This window comes from Schistocerca gregaria, chromosome 2 (genome assembly GCF_023897955.1).
Source record: "Schistocerca gregaria isolate iqSchGreg1 chromosome 2, iqSchGreg1.2, whole genome shotgun sequence".
NCBI classification, from domain to species: Eukaryota; Metazoa; Arthropoda; class Insecta; order Orthoptera; family Acrididae; genus Schistocerca; species Schistocerca gregaria.
The window spans coordinates 878,514,743-878,534,949 of record NC_064921.1 but is presented as its reverse complement, the minus strand read 5'-3'; the positions used below and the strand labels follow the sequence as shown (position 1 = coordinate 878,534,949).

The following is a 20,207-nucleotide window of genomic DNA, read 5'->3' as shown; positions in this document are numbered from 1 at the left end:
GCAGTGAATATAAAAATTACACATGTTCGTGTAACCCCACCAACTAATGAATTGCAATATGAACTACAGGCGTACATTACTGTAGTAGCGAGTGACGACATTTCGGTGGTTTGAACTTGTGTTGGGATTAGACGTGAGAAAATGTGGTGATTGTCGCCTAAGTTTCCCGACTATAATAACAGTAAGCAGCCAAAAGACGTTGAAACATCTTACGTGCTAAAACCGAATCCTCTGTAAAGAATGGGCCATAATCACGTGGGTCTGAGTTCAGGCTGCTAGATTGTTCCAGATTTTAACAATCACAATTTGAGTTGGATGTTACAGAGCTCATTACACTGGGTTCTCAAAGCAATATGTTTCTAAATGGAATTGTAGTGCGGATAAGATATTTGATTATAAGCGGATTAGAAAATATTCGTGTTCGTAAGCATGTGATCTTGAGTGATTAATGGAGTGACAGGATTTGATGAATGACCATATCACCAACAGTAAATGTTAACGACATTACGTGCCCTCGTCACACTACTTCTGTTAGTGTTACCTGCGTATCTGTGGTAGCGTCGGAACGTGAAGTCATGTCCTTGGATGGTGCGCAGCTCCTTCCGCTGCTGCTTGGATAGGCGAGGGTTCTGCGCCATGATCGCCTTCTGGAACAAAAATCGTAATGTGTCTAATACTATTTAAAAATTTTGCGAGGTTCATCTAGCAACTAAAAGAAGTTTTGTTTTACAGAATGTAATAAAATAGTGTTAATTTATACATTCCTAAAAACTGGCATCAGTTTTCTACAAATCACATATATTAAATTCTCACCATAACACTGAACCGGATTTTATTTACTTTCACCAAACAGGTCAACCGCCATGTTCTTGGTATGATGAGCAACAACTTTTTCACTTCCTGGCGGATAAAAAGTATGTAGTAGACGTGGACTCGAATCCTTTACCTTTCGCTGGCAAGTTCCCCACTGACTGCTAGAATATCTTAGTCAGTAGAGCACTTGCCCACGAAAGAAAAGGTCCCAGGTTCGAGTGCCAGTCTGGGACCCATTTGCAACATGCCAAGAAGTTTGAGAGTGAAAATTTATTCTGAAAATAGGGTGTTCATTTATCCAGTGGGACTAACCAAGGGAGGATTAAGGTATGCCCAATCCACGACGAGTTCGTTATTCAGCAGAAGGTCAGACTGCCCAATAATGGGATACGAACTTGGAACTGTCTGTTTCGCAACAACAATCCGGTTCAAAATGGTTCAAATGGCTCTAAGCACCATGGGACTTAACATCTGGGTCATCAGTCTATTAGACTTAGAGCTACTTAAACATAAGTAACCTAAGGACGTCACACACATCCATGTCTGAGGCCAGCCGGCAGAAACCATCCGGGAAGTTGCCTTAACTGACTTTGGGAACTCACGGCAAACCTAAATGTGGATGTCCAGATTGAAATTGTAACTCCTTATTTGGCTATAATAAGTGGACAGAAGTATGTACATCTAACGAAATCAGCTAATTTCGGCTCAATTTGGACAAATTTTAAAGTATTCACACTTGCGAATTTTAAAATCTTTCTGGAGAATTATACTTGGTGAGGCAGCCACACTAAATATATACAGAATGAATCAATATATAAAACGCAGTTTTCGCCACATTATAGCGGACAATATGGCGAATTTCCTGACACTCGTAAGTAATTTTTTTCGTTTATAGTCCCGAATTACGATACTGACGCTGTTTTGGTAAAGGAACTATATCCTTTTTTCTTTGACATTTGAAAGAATCTTCTAAGAGAACTTCAACGACATAACATGCATTACATAGTGTCAAGATAACAGCGCCGGAAACCACTGTCCCGCCATCAGGAGAAGAGGTTCTACAAACATCTGCCCTGTTATACCAAATGTAAGCAAACACGGTTCGGGTGTTTATTATCACGCCTGTCATAGAAAGTGCTCAAAATGTCACAGTGATTCTGGAGGAACAATACCGCATGTTGAATTTCATCTGCGGCAGTACAGGCCCTGTTTACAAGGCACGTCATGTCTTCTGCAACCATCATTGTTTTAATTGCGGCCACAGATAAACGTATAGAAGTGTTAAGTTTGGTGAGTCTGCAGCCCATTTTGCGTTTCTTGAACGACCGTTCTATTTCTCTACAATCGTTCTGAGAGTCTGTCATTACAACTGCGAAACGGGGGGGACACCCGTCATGTTTGTACCACACTGACTGCCTTACGTCCAGTGGGGTGTTCACCTATAGCTGCAGCCGCAGCATGTCTCAGAAAAACATCAGCAAAACAGGGACGAGTGATTGCTGGTCTTGCAAAAACACGCACCAAACTTAGATAGACCAGGAGCTTTGCTTTTACCCAATTCCTTCTGTTAGGTGGATTTTCAACTGATGATTAGTGCATATTGCGAGGATGTACTTGGTCGTGGTTTATAAACGTTGCTTCTTCTTCAAACAAAATTTTGCATAGATATGCCACATCATATTGGACCTTTCGTAGATAACGTTCATAGAACCGTAAACAGTTTTGGAACTCACTGCCATGAAGCTGTAGATGGAGCAAAATGTGGTGAGCATGAAATGCGATGGTTGACCTCTCACGTGCTTCTGTTAAATACACTTGCACTACTTGTTACCGTAGCTAAAATGTTAGTTTCCTTTCTTTCATCAGTTGCTCTTCTCCTTCCTTGGCGTATTTTATTCTCCACACTTCCAGTTTCTAGAACTGTTTTATAATGTTTGCAAAGAGGTTCGTGTGTGCGTGGCACGATCTGGAGGCTCTGCAGCATGCAACCGCATCGCTGCTGTAATGGTTTGGCGAAATCCGCTATAAACGAGATTTACTTTTTCGACTGTCATATACGTTGCGAATATCTCAATAGCCTTATGGGTGAGTTACCTGCAGCAGCAGCAGAACACGGACTGATAGGCATCAAGTTCACAGACACCTGACTTGCGTGTTTCTTTGGATTTGGTATAATAGGGCAGACGTTTGAGGAACCTCTTTTCGTTAAGGCGGGACAATGGTTTCCGACGCTGTTATCTTATCAGATTATATGCGTGTTATGTCGTTGAAGTTCTCTTACGAGGGAAACTCCCCATTCACCTCCCCCTTAAGTAAAAGTGTGAGGTTGCTCAACCCGGTATCTATAGAGCACTTCAGAGAGAGTTTAAGCAATGTTAATTGGGAAGATGTATACAATGAGCCAAATGCTAATGATAAATGTAACATATTACTTGATAAATTTATATCCCTTTTTGGACATTGTTTTCCAAAGAAAATTACTAAATGTAGCACTACACACTTTTCAAAGAAACCTTTTGCTACTACAGGTATTGAAGCGTCTTCAGAAAGAAAAAGGAAACTGTATGAGACAGCAAGAACTAGTAAAGATCCAGTAGTTTTACTCTATAAAAATTATTGTAACACACTGAGAAAAGTTGTAAGGAAATCAAGAAATATGTATGTTAGCGAAGAAATTAACAATTCCAGCAATCAAATCAAATCATTATGAAATATTTTAGAAGGGAGACAGGAAAAGTAACCACTGGGGTAAGTAGTATTACTATTAAAGAGAAAGAGACCATCCTAACCAACAGTACACAAGTAGCTAAATTTAACAACCATTTCCTAAGTCTAGGAGAAAAAATTGGCGAGAATAGTTCAAAAGAAAAAGCCAGGCAGTACATAGAAGTGTCAGTTTTGAAAAATTTTAGTCTGATTACGTTTCACCTAACACCCTCTAGAGAAATATGTAAAATTATTAAATCTTTGAAAAATAAATGTTCTGTTGGAGTAGATGACATCTCTAATAAGATATTAAGACAATGTGGAGCAATTACAGCTGATGTTCTGAGTCACATATGTAATGCATCACTAACACAAGGTATTTTACCAGACATGCTAAAATATGATACTATCAGGCATCTCTACAAAAAGGGGGACACCGCAGATGTAAATAATTACTGGCCAGTATCCTTGCTTACAGCATTTTCAAATATCTTTGAGAAAGTAATGTGCTCAAGAGTGGTTAGACATCTCAACAGTAATGGGAAATCACAGTTTGGATTTCAAAATTGATTTTCCACAGAGACAGCAGTATACAATTTCACTGTACACATAACAGAGTCTTTAAATAGTAAAATGTCATCAATAGGAATTTTCTGTGACTTATCCATAGCATTTGATTGTCTGAACCATGACATTATGTTACAGAAATTACAATTCTATGGTATAAATGGGATGGCATATGAGTGGTTTAAGTCATACCTACAGAACAGGAAACAAAAAGTATTTTTTTATATGGGTCAAGTGCATAAATAAGTCTGCCACTTCGTCTAACTGGGGTGAAGTTACATTAGGTGTTCCGCAGAGTTCAATCATGAGTCCCCTTCTGTTCTTAATATATGTGAACTATCTCCCTTCTTATCTGAAACAAGATGCTGAATTGACACTGTTTGCTGATGATACAAGCATCATTATTAACCCAGTAAAAGAAACTCCAGTTGAAAATGATACAAATAAGGTCTTTGGAAAAGTTGCTAATTGGTTTTCTGCAAATGGGCTTGCTTTAAATGTTGAAAAAAAAACAGTACATACAATTTTCTGCTGCAAAAAGTACAGTTCCTTTAATAAATATAACACATCAACAGAAATCATTAGACAGGGTAGAGCATACAAAGTTTTCGGGTGTACATATACATGAGAATATTAATTGGAAAATTCATATTTTGGCTCTTCTAAAGCGACTAGGTTCAGCAACTTTTGCAATCAGAATAATTGCCAATTTTTGGGGATACAGAATTTAGTAAGCTACCATACTTTGCATACTTTCACTCTCTGATGTCATACTGAATAATATTTTGGGTTACTCAATACTTAGACCAAAAGTGTTCACTGCTCAAGAGAAAGTGGTTAGAACAATGTATGGGGTTCATAGTCGCACATCTTGTAGGCATCTTTTTAAAAGATTGGGAATTCTTACAACAGCCTCACAGTACATTTACTCACTAATGAAATTTGTTCTCAACAACATGGACCAGTTTAAAAAGAACAGTGACATTCATGACTGTAATACCAGAAAAAAGAAAGATTTACACTATCCTTTACTCAACCCATCTTTGGCACAGAAAGGGCTAAAATACGGTGCAATAAAAATTTTTGACGAATTACCAGATGAAATAAAATGTCTGACAGACAGCAGTAATAGCTTCAAAAATAAATTGAAATCATATCTCCTTGAAAACTCGTTTTATACCATAGATGAATTCTTGAACAGGAATAAATAAATTTATAAATATAGTATATGCACGTTGTGCCGTTTAAGGGAATGGGATAAATAATAGAAATTTCCACATCATAACGGCTACCGTACCGTGCGATTGATCAATGGAACACGCAACCAATTAACTAACGTTGTAAAGGTTGTGGACTCATGTTTGAACACTCTTAGCTCCTCTTGTTCTTTGTGTAATGCTAACAGTTTAGTTCAGAATAGCTGAAACTTTCTTTTTATTCTGCAAATTTGTGGATATGAAAGTATGTTTTTTTCATTTGGGTGCACCACGTAGTACTTGATGTTTGAGATTTATGAATATATGTCCGTCACTGATTTTAACTATAGGACTGACGTTGTAAGTTACTGTCTGTCTTTCAACATTTCTGAGACGTGGTGTTCAAAGTAAATATTTCGTTGATCTCCAACTACAGCCCGATGTTACCTTAGGTTAGTAGCAAGAGATAATATACATCACGTTTTTCTTGTAGTTAGCGCAAAAGAGGCTCAGGGCTGATGTCTCAGAATGTAGGGGCAAGGAATGAGCTGTGACACCGGTGTTCGGTGAGTTTATGGGCCATATTCTTGTTGGGACTTCTAACTTGTCTGCATCCGCAATATCTTAGAATACATTTATAATGCTTTCATAGAGAGGGAAGTAACTCAGTTGCACAAACATTGGGCAGCCAAAGGTACAGGTACCAAAGATATCAATCATAAGAGAGGCGACATATTAGGCCTCGAATACTGTACTAACATTATTAACAGCAATACGTAGTATATTTGTCCTTTCTAAAGCCATGTTGAACGTTATTCAGTCCTGCTCCTGGGCAAAGTACAGTGTTTAGTATTTTTTGAAATATTTTATCCTGAACTTTCAATTTTGGTTGGGCGCGATCTTTATTCTTCAGGGATTATTACTTGTGTAGATTTCCATATGTTTCAATATTTCTTAGATTCATTGAAAAGCTTACTTAAAGTCAGAGTAACATTTGTTTCAAAATACTTTAATATGTCGGTAGGAATGGAATCTGGTCATGGTGCCTATTTGTTTTTCCGTGCGTCGATTATCATCATCGGCAGGAATCAAACCTCCATTTGGATAGGACTTCCTTAACTCTTGTGCAAAAAGGTGTGCAGTATACTGCTGCATCCATTTTCAATAAGCTGCCACTCGAATTCAAAAATCTTAGCAGTAATCCACGTGCTTTCAAATCGAAACTGAAAAGTTTCCTCATGGGTCACTCCTTCTATTCTGTCGAGGATTTCCTTGAAAAATTAAGCTGATTCTCATTGTATTGCTGATAGCGTTTGCTTAAACTTATGGACTGATTTTCTTTCAGGTTCATGAACATTTATTTTTATCTGTTATTACTTTTATGTTGTAAGTTCATGTACTGACAAGTTCCGTTACCTTGGAGATTTGCTCCTCAATTTGGTCCTACGGAAGTTGACATGTAAATAAATAAATAAAAAATAAAAAACTAATAGACCATTTGCTGTCGTAACTGCAGTCATCAGGTCCCTCGCCATTGTAAGAGGTCCATGATTAAAGAATCTGTTGCTAGCGCACTCGAGCAGATGTAATTTCGATGGATTGCTCATGCGCTACCTGCGATATGTAAGGTATAAGAGAATCTCAGACCAAAGAGCAGTGTTGACTGCAGTAGGAACTGTGTGTTAGTAGGAGGTAGTAGTTGCTACCGAGCAGTCTGGTGTATCGTGTTGGCTGGGCCGGTCGTGTGGAGTGATGGCGGAGCCTGAGCGTTGTAGTATAAGGTAAAAGCAGCGTCGCGCATATGTAGTATTGTTATATCAAGTCCCATGTAAATGTTTTTTTTAAAATCTGTTAATAATAATCTTTCTCATAAAAAGTAACTTTTGACAGTCATTCATCTCAATTTAAAGAATTCACTAATTTCTCCAATCCATGGTCATCCCGATTATTGTAAAGAAAAATCAGTTGTTTCTTCTTATATATGACAAATCTATCGGCCAGCATTGCACTGGGCTGTGCCAGAAAAGTTTAGTTGCATATAGGAGCAGATATATATGCGTCATCCGGCGACTAGACTGAGGTAAGAATTTTCAATTTATTCAGAATGATCTTTCACGGCCATGACGCAACACTGCTGACGTCCAAAATTTACCAGGTTAAATTGACAGTCAATTATTGAAAGGTTATAAGTGACTCACATCTTTTATTATTGAGAGATTAGTCACATTCTAATATTGATACGTTACGCAATTTTTCTGTTGGTATGTTATACTGAATGTGAACGACATAATTATATTTTTTACTGTTGAGAGGTTTAGGAATTTTTCTCTTAGGAGGTTACACTAAATGTGAATGTTATTTATATTATTGTTTATTGTGGGGAGGTTACACCATCTATTGATATTTAGCTGACAAACCGGGCAATACTAGGGTATTCGTTTCGCCAATTTTCTATTAGAAACGGAAACCAAACATGGACAGTGTTTGTAATGTAATCTCCCGGGCTGTTTCTGTACGCTGGGAGCGATTGTGTAAACACAATGCAAAACACGGAATTCACGAAAGACATTAGGATAAAATAAAATTACACTTGCACGGGAAGTTATTAAAAGAAGTTACTGTAAGAGGAGATGAATTAGCAGAGGTGAAAGTGCATTGTACCACATGAGAAGCCCGTGGTTGCTATCACCATCTCACACAGCACAACCACATAGTTGTTTCTGAGGAAGATGGTGGAAGATGTTGTTGAAAACTTGGGATTTTACGGCGATATGACATGACACGTAAACCGAGAACGTTTTGTATCTGAGTGGACTTTTTGTTGACGATTTTGCTATTCGGTGATTTTTGTTTTGTGGTTATTAGTCCGTGGTCCAGGACACGTTTCTCTTGCTATGCTTCTTCTTCCAATGCAGCGGACACCATCATAGAGTATAACAAATCAGAATACAGTAAAAATCGTAAACAAGCAACAGTTCGTCTTGCTGAACTCGGTTGATGTTGTAACTGCTTTCTGGGTTGTTATAGTCTCTGATGAAGTCTCCGTCACTGGAAGACGGAACGTTAAGCAGGCAAATGTTCCTTGGACCAAGCCCTAGCGCCCATAAAACAAAAATAGACAAGGATTCAAGTGCCGACTGTGAACGCCTGTGTTGTATGACTTTGCTACTTTTAGACTACCAGCGCCCGTAAACGTTTGTTATAGTCTCTGATGAAGTCTCCGTCACTGGAAGACGGAACGTTAAGCAGGAAAATGTTCCTTGGACCAAGCCCTAGCGCCCATAAAACAAAAATAGACAAGGATTGAAGTGCCGACTGTGAAAGCCTGTGTTGTATGACTTTGCTACTTTTAGAGTACCAGCGCCCGTAAACGTTTGTCGGTGTTTCGAGTGCATTTTGTCTAACACTCAGTATAGTGTATTACGCAGACACCTCCACAGCGCGGCGTACGAGGCAGTCGTCAGCTTGAGGACAGGTGGGTGACCTGCTAGACTCTCTGCTTGAGGCCCTCCTCCTGTGCTCTGAGGGCTGCCATTACTGACGGCCCGCAGCCCCGGCCGTTCCGCCCCCGTTGTCTTCAAGGCGCATCGTCACGGCCTTGAACGCTACTCATCTCGCTAATTTCCGGTGCTATGCTTCAGATCCCGGAAAAAAATTATACAACAGCGGCGCTGCTAGCTATGGAACTGCCTTATACTTCCAGGCTCCAGATGTTAACTGAATCCCTTAATGCCAGAGGGGAAGGCTGAGACAGCAGCCATACTAATTTTATCTATCAATATATTTATAAAAATCATTGCATGTATGTACAGTATTGCTCAAAAGTATTTTGTGGAGATTATAAATTCGGAAAACAAATTATTTAGGAGAAAATTTAAATGAAATAACTTATTTACCAAATCAAATTACCACAATCTATTGGTTATGAACTGCAAAAAGGTGGGAATTTAAGGAGATGGAACATGGATAAACTGACTAAACCAGAGGTTGTACAGAGTTTCAGGGAGAGCATAAGGGAACAGTTGACAGGAATGGGGGAAAGAAATACAGTAGAAGAAGAATGTGTAGCTTTGAGGGATGAATTAGTGAAGGCAGCAGAGGATCAAGTAGCTAAAAAAAGAAGGCTAGTAGAAATCCTTGGGTAACAGAAGAAATATTGAATTTAAGTGATGAAATGACAAAATACAAAAATGCAGTAAAGGAAGCAAGCACAAAGGAATACAAACGTCTCGAAAATGAGATCGACAGGAAGTGCAAAATGGCTAAGCAGGGGAGGATAGAGGACAAATGTAAGGGTGTAGACGCTTGTCTCATTTGGGGTAAGATAGATACTGCCTACAGGAAAATTAAAGAGACCTTTCGAGAAAAGAGAACCACTTGTATGAATATCAAGAGCTCAGATGGAAACCCAGTTCTAAGCAAAGAAGAGAAAGCAGAAAGGTGAAAGGAGTATATAGAGGGTCTATAGAAGGGCGATGTACATGAGGACAATATTATGGAAATGGAAGAGGATGTAGATGAAGATGAAATGGAAGATGTGATTCTGCATGAAGAGTTTGACAGAGCAATGAAAGACCCGAGTCGAAACAAGGCCCCAGGAGTAGACAACACTCCATTGGAACTACTGACGGCCTTGGGAGAGCCAGTCCTGACAAAACTCTACCATCAGGTGAGCAAGATGTATGAGACAGGCTAAATACCCTCAGATTTCAAGAACAATATAATAATTCCAATCCCAAAGAAAGCAGGTGTTGACAGATGTGAAAATTACCGAACTATCAGTTTAATAAGTCACAGCTGGAACACGTGAGGCAATACTGACCCTACGACTTATCTTAGAAGCTAGATTAAGGAAGGGCAAACCTACGTTTCTAGCATTTGTAGACTTTTGTAAAGCTTTTGACATTGTTGACTGGAATACTCTCTTTCAAATTCTGAAGGTGGCAGGGGTAAAATACAGGAACCGAAAACCTATTTACAATTTGTACAGAAACCAGATGGCAGTTATAAGAATCGAGGGACATGATATGGAAGCATTGGTTGGGAAGGGAGTGAGACAGGGTTGTAACATCTCCCCCATATTATTCAATCTGTGTATTGAGCAAGCAGTAAAGGAAACAAAAGAAAAATTCGCAGCAGGTATTAAAATCCATGTCCGCAGCTCGTGGTCTCGCGGTAGCGTTTTCGCTTCCCGAGCATGGGCTCCCGGGTTCGATTCCCGGCGGGGTCAGGGATTTTTCCTGCCTCGAGGTGACTGGGTGTTGTTGTGTCGCCTTCATCATCATCATTGATCCCCATTACGGTTGGAGGAAGGCAATGGCAAGCCACCTCCACTAGGACCTTGCCTAGTAAGGTGGCGCGGCTCTCCCGCGTCGTCCCCTATGCTCTGTAAAGAAGTATGTAACTTCACATCTACATGACTACTCTGCAATTCACATTTAAGTGCTTGGCAGAGGGTTCATCGAACCACAATCATACTATCTCTCTACTATTCCACTCCCGAACAGCGAGCGGGAAAAACGAACACCTAAACCTTTCTGTTCGAGCTCTGATTTCTCTTATTTTATTTTGATGATCATTCCTACCTATGTAGGTTGGGCTCAACAAAATATTTTCGCATTCGGAAGAGAAAGTTGGTGACTGAAATTTCGTAAAAAGGTCTCGCCGCGACGAAAAACGTCTATGCTGTAATGACTTCCATCCCAACTCGTGTATCATATCTGCCACACTCTCTCCCCTATAACGCGATAATACAAAACGAGCTGCCCTTCTTTGCACCCTCTCGATGTCCTCCGTTAATCCCACCTGGTAAGGATCCCACACCGCGCAGCAATATTCTAACAGAGAATCCACGAGTTTGGCCTGTCGCGGTGCACTTTTTGTGGGCGAACACGTCTATCCAGATGTCTCCAAAGATGTTGTATGGGATTTAAGTCTGGACCTCGGCTTAGCCATTCGAGTACCTTTACTTTGTGCTGCTTCAGAACTGCCTTCACACGACCAGAAGTGTGCTTTGGATCGTTGTCATGCTGGAACTGCTAATTACTAGGCATATTTCGTCTTCCGTGAGGTATCATACTGTCTGTTAATATTCCACCGTACTTCAGTCTATCTACTACCCGATGAATTTCGATGAGAGAACCTACACCATTTCGTAATAAACACCCCAACATCATGAACTTCCTCCTCGATGCATCATGGCGGGTACGTGGTACTGTCTGTTATTCCCCTTGTTTTCTGGCCGTCAAACATACGGTATCTCGTCTGAGAGAAAGAGATCGAACATGCTTTCATCACTCCACAGAATTTCTGGCCACTCTTCAGTGGTCCATGACGCGTACTTCGTAGTAAACTATGATCTTGCCCTATCATTGACTGAGCGAGGTGGTGCAGTGGTTAGCACAGTGGAATCGTAGAATGAAATTTTTACTCTACAGCGGAGTGTGCGCTGCTATGAATCTGCTATGGCAGATTAAAACTGTGTGCCGGACCGAAACAGATCCCGAGATCGAGTCTCGGTCCGGCACACAGTTTTAATCTGCCAGGAAGTTTCACAGTGGAATCGTATTCGAGAGGACAACGGTTCAAACCCGCATTTGCCCATCCAGATTTAGGTTTTCCGTAGTTTCCCTAAATCGCTTTAGGCAAACTCCAGGATGGTGCCTTCGAAAGGGCACGGCCGACTTCCTTCCACATCCTTCCCTAATCGATGGGACTTATGACCTCGCTGTTTGGTCCCCTCCACCGAATCAAGCAATCAAGTAACCTTACGATAAGTTTTTGAGAAGGCAGGCGTGCTATTGAGATCTATAGCTCCTAAGCGACGTATAACTGTAGAAACATGGACCTTCGTCCTGCGCTTTACCTGCTGATCATCACGTATTGCCCAGGCCGGTTTTTGGGATCAGCCATCGATTATCTTCGGATGATCCTGCCTTCTTTTCGTTGGTTTTTTGGGCCGACCACCTCGCACTCTGTTATCTATCGTCCCCCTTTTCTCCTGATGCCGAGCCCAGACACTCACGAGTTGTTGTGAGATGCAACGAAGCACTCAGAGTGGCCTTGACGCAATGCTATTAAGACAGGTTGTCTGATATTTATGAATATTCTTTGGTTTTAGACATTGCTATAAGTAAATAAAAATATTAGAATTAGTTTTGCTTTATGTATTTAGGTTTGTTGAAGCCTTCCATTCTACAAAATACTAACAAATACCTTGGGAACACTGTTTAATTCAAAAGTCCATACTTGCCTTGACTCAGCAATCAATAAATGTAAACGCCGCGAGGTCAAACAGTCTTTTGTCTGAACAACCTGTTTGTTTTGCTTACCCTTGTAGATAAACACGCCTACCAACCCACTTGTTCAACTGCAAAATCCTTTCGAGCAATACTGTATATATGTCCCACGCCTCGTCCTAAGCCGTTGGATCGATTTCAACCAAACTCGGTACTCACATCGCTTACTATCTAGAGAGAAGCTCTATAGAGATAAAAACCACTTATCTGCCATTGGGATTAGGATGAAAAGAGGTTGGCTTAGAAGCATACTCAGGACGTCTGGAGATATTTCAAGTAAATGTTATACTTACAAGACTAATTATTTGCACAGTTATTTGCATAAAATAGTCTGAGGTAATATACCCCTACCACACCTAGAGGTGGGGCATGGAAGTGAGAAGCGTTGACATTTAAAAGTATTCGTTAGCGACTGTCGAATCCACAGTTTTAGGGGTCGATAGGCTCATTGGTGACAGGATGTTTTACTCCGATGCGCTGTGGTGGTGAGGCGCAAAAGCAGTGACAAATCAGCATATCCGTGTAAGGTCTGCGGTAGTTTCTTGCAAACTTGACAAACCAATTACTTGCTGTCCTAATACCCGTATGGCTGAGGGTTACGGTGAAAAAGGGTGACGTAAAAGCGTAAGTGAGGAACGCCTGGAAGAATTCCATACAACTTTGGTACATATATGAGTCATTGTTTGTACACAAATACTGTGAGAGTGAGATAATCTTTCGTCTCCTAGGGGTGGAGGTAGGTATGAGAAAGTATCACACGCAGAAATGTTGCAAAACGCCGTGTTTGCGTTTCTATCCTGGGTTTAGTTGACGTGGAATATTTGAAGACGATGAAGGGCAAACTGTCTTTTATTTGTGTCGTTCGATGTGTCATGTGTTAACCAGGTCATGAACTGTGCTAAAAATGTTGGCGTGTGCTTGTATCAGCCAGGGATCCAGCGTTCGTTCTAGGGGGCCAGGGGTTAGGCGTTGAGGCTAAGAGATACTGTTTCTTCCCCAACCATCCTCTCACATTTAATATACTGCATCCCCCACTTTTAATGTGCCACATTTGCTTACGACTAGGGTGACAACAATAACAGAAAAATGTTTTATTACAAGGGACTTTCAACAAGTAATACGATGCACTTTTTATAGGCTAATTTCGGTTGAAAAAAAAAAGAAGCTGTATTTACTGTGGGACACCGTGGAATATTACCGCTTCAGCCTCTCTATTTTCATGAGTTCCGATAGGTGCCGGCGCTATATGTAGCTTTCAACGTGGCGTCTGTAACGGAGGTGCGTTCCAAGCAGAGAACTGTCATTTGGGGGAAAACCAGACCATCGCAGATATTCCTAAGTATTCACAGAATTTTGACGGAGAACTGACAGTGAACAAAAGCAAGAAGAGTCGTTGGGTGAGCGTCTGTCATCATTGCAACAAGGTCGAGCAAACCTGTGCGATTTCCCGTGTACTGGCCGACCGCATGCAGCAGTGATTCCTGAAACACTGGAACGTGCGGACACTCTCACTCGAGGAGATTTAAGCCCACAGACGTCACCCATTCCATCACCTTAATAGCAGATTTATATAGTATTTATCAGTATACGTATACATAATTGTGATGTGTCACTTTCTATTCTGCTAGTACCCGCCAGGGTACCCGAGAGCGCTAACGCGCTGCTTCCTGGACTCTGGTAGGTGTAGGCGCGCTGGCCCCGGATCGAATCCGCCCGGCGGATTAACGATGAGGGCCAGTCTGGACGTGGTTTTTAGGCGGTTTTCCACATCCCGCTAGGAGAATACCAGGCTGGTCCCCACGTTCTGCCTCAGTTACATGGCTCGCAGACATCTGAACACATTCACATTATTCGTTGGATTACACTAGACACAGACAGTAGGGACACACTAATTCCTTCCAGGGGGGCACAGGGTGGTGACAGGAAGAGCATCCGTCCCCCCTTCAGATTTTAACATGCCACATCCGATTTACCAGCAGACCCCGCAAGTCGTGATTAATGCTTGGAAAGAGAGAGAGAGACTTTCTGCTCTGTTTGTCTGTCGATTGGTTCTTCGCATTACAGGTTTCAGTTCATACGACTATACATCTCAGTTAAGCATTTAACTATACATAACCTTTCTTGCTACACGATGGACAAGTCCTTGTGACTTGCTGTAAGTTGTCTGAGAGACAGTATGAGCCGTAGAGGATGCGAGTAGAGTGCGGTATTTGGGGTGAGGGAGTAGGGAGGGTGGATGGTGTGGTAGTGCAGACACTTGTGTGTGTTATTATTCTTATATCAGTTCCATTACATACGTACTTCCCAAATTTTCGGGAGAATGCGTTTCAAATGCAGTTTTCGGCCGTTATGCTAAAGAGATGTACCAAGAATTGATGTAAACAAACTATTACTGTTATTAATACATTTTATATGTTTTTAACTGAAATTTAGAACAAATTGTTGATCCTGTAATTTGGAGCTAAGAAATCGCTGGTCATCGGGACTCAGTTCGAAGTGGGACTACTCACTGAGCAGAATTCCACTCCAGTGAATGAGATTATAGGTCGAAGACGCGTCTGGAGACGCCCTGGACAGCAGTGGAATAACAAACAACCTGAATGTCGCCCGCCATACAGCCTGATAACAAGGAGTGATGGTCTGGGGTGCAGTTTCTCCTCATAACAGAACCCCACTGGTTTCATTTGCGGCACCTTTACAGCACTGCGGTATGTTGACGATATTATACGCCACGTTTTGTTACCCTTCCATGGCAAGCCATCCTCGACTTACATTTCAGCAAGACAAGGCCCACCTGCGAATGGCAAGAGTTTCTACTGCTTCTCTTCGTGCTTGCCAAATCCCACCTTGTCCAGCAAGATCGCCAGATCACTCTCCAACCGAGCGCGCAGACTTGTGGGAGACCTTGCGTTGTCATGGAGGAGAAATTCGTTTGCAGTTTTGAGACGACGAACACACTGAAGTCGTTTCTTCGTTTCCTGTGGTTACCGTAATACACTTAAACAACTGATCGTTGTACCGTGAGGAAGGACATCAAACAGGATAGCCCCTTCAGAGTCCAAGAAGACCGTGGCCATGTCTTTATCGTCTGAGGGTGCGGCCTTGAACTTTTTCTTCAGAGGAGAGGTGACGTGGCGATGCTCCATCGACTGCCGTTTTGTTTCCTGTTCGAAATGATGAAACCTGTGACCATGTTCGAAAAAAAATTATAGTCATCAGCCTCGCAACGAGTACGCAGTACCGTGCTGGTGGTTCATCACTGGTCAGCTAGGCAGCGAGGAACCCTGTGGGCACCCACCTTTGAGTATCCCAGTTGGTGGACGAGTGTGTCAGCACCACCAACAGAGACGTCCAGTTGTGTAATGAGGTAGCTGATTGTGATTCGTCCATCACCTCTAATCAGAGGGTCCACATGTTGCAACATTGCAGTAGTCACAGCTGCTTGCGGCCGGATGGCACGCTGGAGATGGCACAGATTTGCGCGACTTTGTTACGATGACAGACACTTCGGCTAACGACTCACCGTGTTTTTGTTCACACCCAGGTCTCCGCATTTTTAAGACTAAGTACAGGGTTATTCTAAATGCTGGACTCATTTTCAAAACTTCTTAATTATTCAAGTATAAACTCCAAAAGGAACAAGCTTTATACCAATGAAAATAGGAAGTTTCAAAGTTTTTTCCATAATGATTGATATCAATTTAATAAATTTAATAATTGGTAATTAATTAGTTTTTAATAATTATTTAATAATTAGAAATATGACAAATGTTGTAAATGTTCAATATAGCCATTGTTGGCTAGACGGCAAACATCGACGCAGTAGCCAAACGCAGAACGGTTCTAGGGGCATCATTCCGGAACCGCGAGACTCCTACGGTCGCAGGATCGAATTCTGCCTCGGGTTTGGATGTGTGTGTTGTCCTTAGGTTAGTTAGGTTTAAGTAGCTCTGGGGGACTGAGGACCTTCAGATGTTAAGTCCCATAGTGCTCAGAACCATTTAGTAGCCAAACTCGACCCACACACGCTTAAGCATATCTGCCGTTACTGAGGGCATGGCAGCATTGACGCGGTTCCGCAGATCGTCCAGAGTGGTTGGTAGAGGCTGGATGTAAACAGCCTCCTTCACATAACTCTATAAGAAATAGTCGCAGAGTATGAGATCAGGAGATCTCGGTGGCCAGAAGTGCAGAGCCAGGTCCTCAAGTCTCCTGCAACCGATCCAGCGCTGAAGAAGGGAGTCATTCAAAAAGCCTCGTACATCATGATGCCAATGGGGCGGAGCTCCATCCTGTTGGAAAACTAAATCCTGGGAATCTTCCATAACTTGAGAGAACAGCCATTGTTCCAACATGTCCAGGTGCGTGATTCCCGTTACAGTTCTTTGCGCAAAGAAAAATGGTCCACAACGGGATACGGCACAGATCACGTTGATCTTCGGTGAGTCTCTTTCCTGTTGCAATGGTGAATGTGGATTTTCCAAACCCCATATACGAACACTGTGTCTGTCGACTTTTCCTCTAAGGTGGAACGTCGCTTCATTGCCAAAACTTACGCGATGTAGAAATGCGTCATCCTCTATCTTGGCTAGTACATAACCACAAAATGCGAGACACTCCTCTTCGTCGTTGGGGCTGAGAGCGTGCACAAGTTGTAATCGGTAGGGCTTCTTCACCATTGCCATCTGAGAACTTTCCATACAGTTGGTTGGAGTATTCCAAGTTCTTGACTGCCTCTATCGGTAGACTTCTGGGGCTGCGCACAAAACTTTCTTGAATTCGTCGGACATCATCCTCTGACACACGCGGTCGGCCTGTGCCTTTTCCTTTGCACACACTCCCAGTTTGTTTAAATTGCTTCAACCAACTGCTTTTGCGAGTTGATGGTTGAATACCGAATTTGGTACGAAATGCCCATTGCACTGCAATTTGTGACTCATTTTTCGGGAACTCAAGAACACAGAAAACCTTGTGCTCCACAGTCGCCATCTCTCTCACAGCTGACGGTAAAAGGGAATGACGCCCCTACTGCCGCGCAATCTCATCGGCCGTTTCTGAAACCATCACTATGAAACTTTCACTTTTCATTGGTATAAAGTTTGTTCATTTTGGATTTGTACTTGAATAGATATGATTTTTTGAACATGGGTCCATCATTTAGAATAACCCAGTATAGCGTCGCCACCTATCGGAACTTCGGATAACTGTAATGGCTGAAGCGGCAATATTCCACGATGTCCCAGGACCAATTCCGCATTTTCTCTACCGTAATTGGCCGAAAAAAGAAATGTGTAGCGTTGCTTACTGTACGCTCCTTGTATGTGACAGGGTTGTACGATCCTGCACGGCAGAGTGAACAGTGTGTGTCTCGTCTCGGGCGCTAGTGAAGCACCTCCATTGGGTGCCTTCAGGGTACTGAGTATGACTCTCGTGATCCCAGCCATTCCCTGTTCACGGTACAGTCGTGGTACAGCGACCAACATGAGCAGCAGTATCACTGAACGGTAAACTGCAGTTTCGAGTGAACAAGATACTTCCGCAGACATCCGCAGGTGGACGTTTCGATTGTACCATTGGAGATAAACTACTAAACAGATAAATTTCTTCGTGTAGGACACTACAGCCGTATATTTGTTGAAGTATACCGCCTTGGGTTTTTTTTCACAAATATTCAATTTACGAAGTCTTGCACGATTGGCCAATTTCAGCATTACAAGCCTTTTTCAAGCACAGTAGATGTCGGTTTTTGTACAATTATTATCATAAATGGCGATGTAGCCGATCCTGAAATGAACACATGACGTGCAAGCGTCAGAACTGAAACCGGAAAGCTTACTGCGTGCAGTAATAGTAATTTTTATAGATAATGCCACGTTGTAGGACATACATATATGTGCTTGCTTTCGTGCTTTCTAGGTGTATGCATTGATGAGGGGTTGAAATGGAAAAAACACACTGAGGATCTGCTGAAACGTTTGAGTTCAGCTACTTATGCTATTAGGGTCATTGCAAATTTTGGCGATATACATCTGAGTAAATTAGCTTACCACGTCTATTTTCATTCTCTGCTTTCGTATGGCATCATATTCTGGGGTAACGCATCATTGAGTAAAAGAGTATTCATCGCACAAAAGTGTGTAATCAGAATAATTGTTGGAGCTCATCCAACATCATCCTGCAGACACTTATTTAAAGAGCTAGAGATCTTCACTGTAGCCTCACAATATACATATTCACTTATGAAATTTGTTATTAACAATCCGAACGAATTCAAAAGTAATAGCAGTGTACATGGCTACAACACTAGGAGAAAGGATGATCTTCACTACTCAAGGTTGAATCTAACGTTGGCTCACTTGGGTAAAGTATGCTGCCACAAAAGTCTTTGGTCACTTACTTAATAGCATCAAAAGTCTGACAGATAGCCATATAGTAGTTAAAAGGAAATTAAAAGAACTTCTTAATGACATCTCTTTCTACTCATTAGATGAATTTTTGGCTATAGTAAGTGGGAAAACCTGACACGTTCCACATCATTACGAAGTCGTATTCATGATCTATGGAACAAGTATTAATCTAATCTAATCTAATCTGCGGAACACAAACTGTCCAAACTGGAAACTGGTCAATCGTGCGAGGTGTAATAAAGTGAATACTTTTGAAAAAATAGCTGAGCTGGAATACTTCAGAATGTCCTTTTATTAACAGAATAATATACATAAAAGTCTAGGAGTATTCATCAAAAGCTATCCAAAATATCGAATAACGCTTGGACGAAAAATTCAATGTCATATTACCTCCATATAGCTATATTCGCAAATAACGGTGGTATTTAGCACCAGGGTTTCGTACAGCCTCACAATGTGTCAACCAGAAAAGAATGCAATAGGAGGAACTGAAACCCAGGAGACCTAAAAGGGAATGTATACAGGATACTTTGCAGAAAACAGAAGCGTGCAAACAGAGAGTTTCGTCTTCCAGGCGTTCGAGACAGTACCATATCGAGAAATGATTGAGCGGAGTGTCTATCCTAATAGATGGTTAGTTCGATATTTAGAGCGAGCCAAAAGTGTGGATACGCCACTATAAAAGTCAAATGGTGTCTGGAATGGGGTGTCTGTAGGTGAGGGAGCAATTTACAGGAGCTATGGCAACAGCGGCAGCCATTTTGAAATCCGATATGTTTGGTTTGGGTTACATGTATCAAATGGGAAGAGGGTCACGTGTCACCTCATTTAGAACTGCCTCTTCCACATAAATTCACGTTGAAATCTGTTTTAAGACATATTTATTTGTGTTCAGTTTGCGTTACTGAAGACTAATGCGTTATACGTACCTCTCGCTATTTTCAATACGAACTGGTCTTCACGAAGTTTTTCTTGTGTTTATTCTGTAGTCCTATTTACGAGATGTTTCAGTAACACTTGTACAAACTCTGGAGACAGCTTCCTTACAATAAAACAAGAAAAAAACCATAGAAACTTATGTCCCAAAACCCTTCGTTTTCAGTTTATTCATGAAAGATAACGTTCAACAGCTTTCCAGGTACACACCAACAACTTCCCTTACATGTGCACCCGTTTGACTTGTATCCTAGATGGCGTTGTGTTGCCAGGGACACTTCTAT

At 41.5% G+C, this 20,207-nt stretch overlaps 1 protein-coding gene across 1 annotated transcript in view; it reads right to left on the bottom strand.

Annotated features, from left to right (window-relative positions):
• LOC126335283 (carboxypeptidase B-like) overlaps positions 1-20,207 on the bottom strand; it is a 231,396-nt gene that overhangs the window by 49,327 nt on the left and 161,862 nt on the right. The window contains exon 3 of the mRNA XM_049998368.1: positions 542-647. Within this exon, the coding sequence (XP_049854325.1) occupies positions 542-647 (106 nt within the window). The remainder of the gene's footprint in view (positions 1-541; positions 648-20,207) is intronic.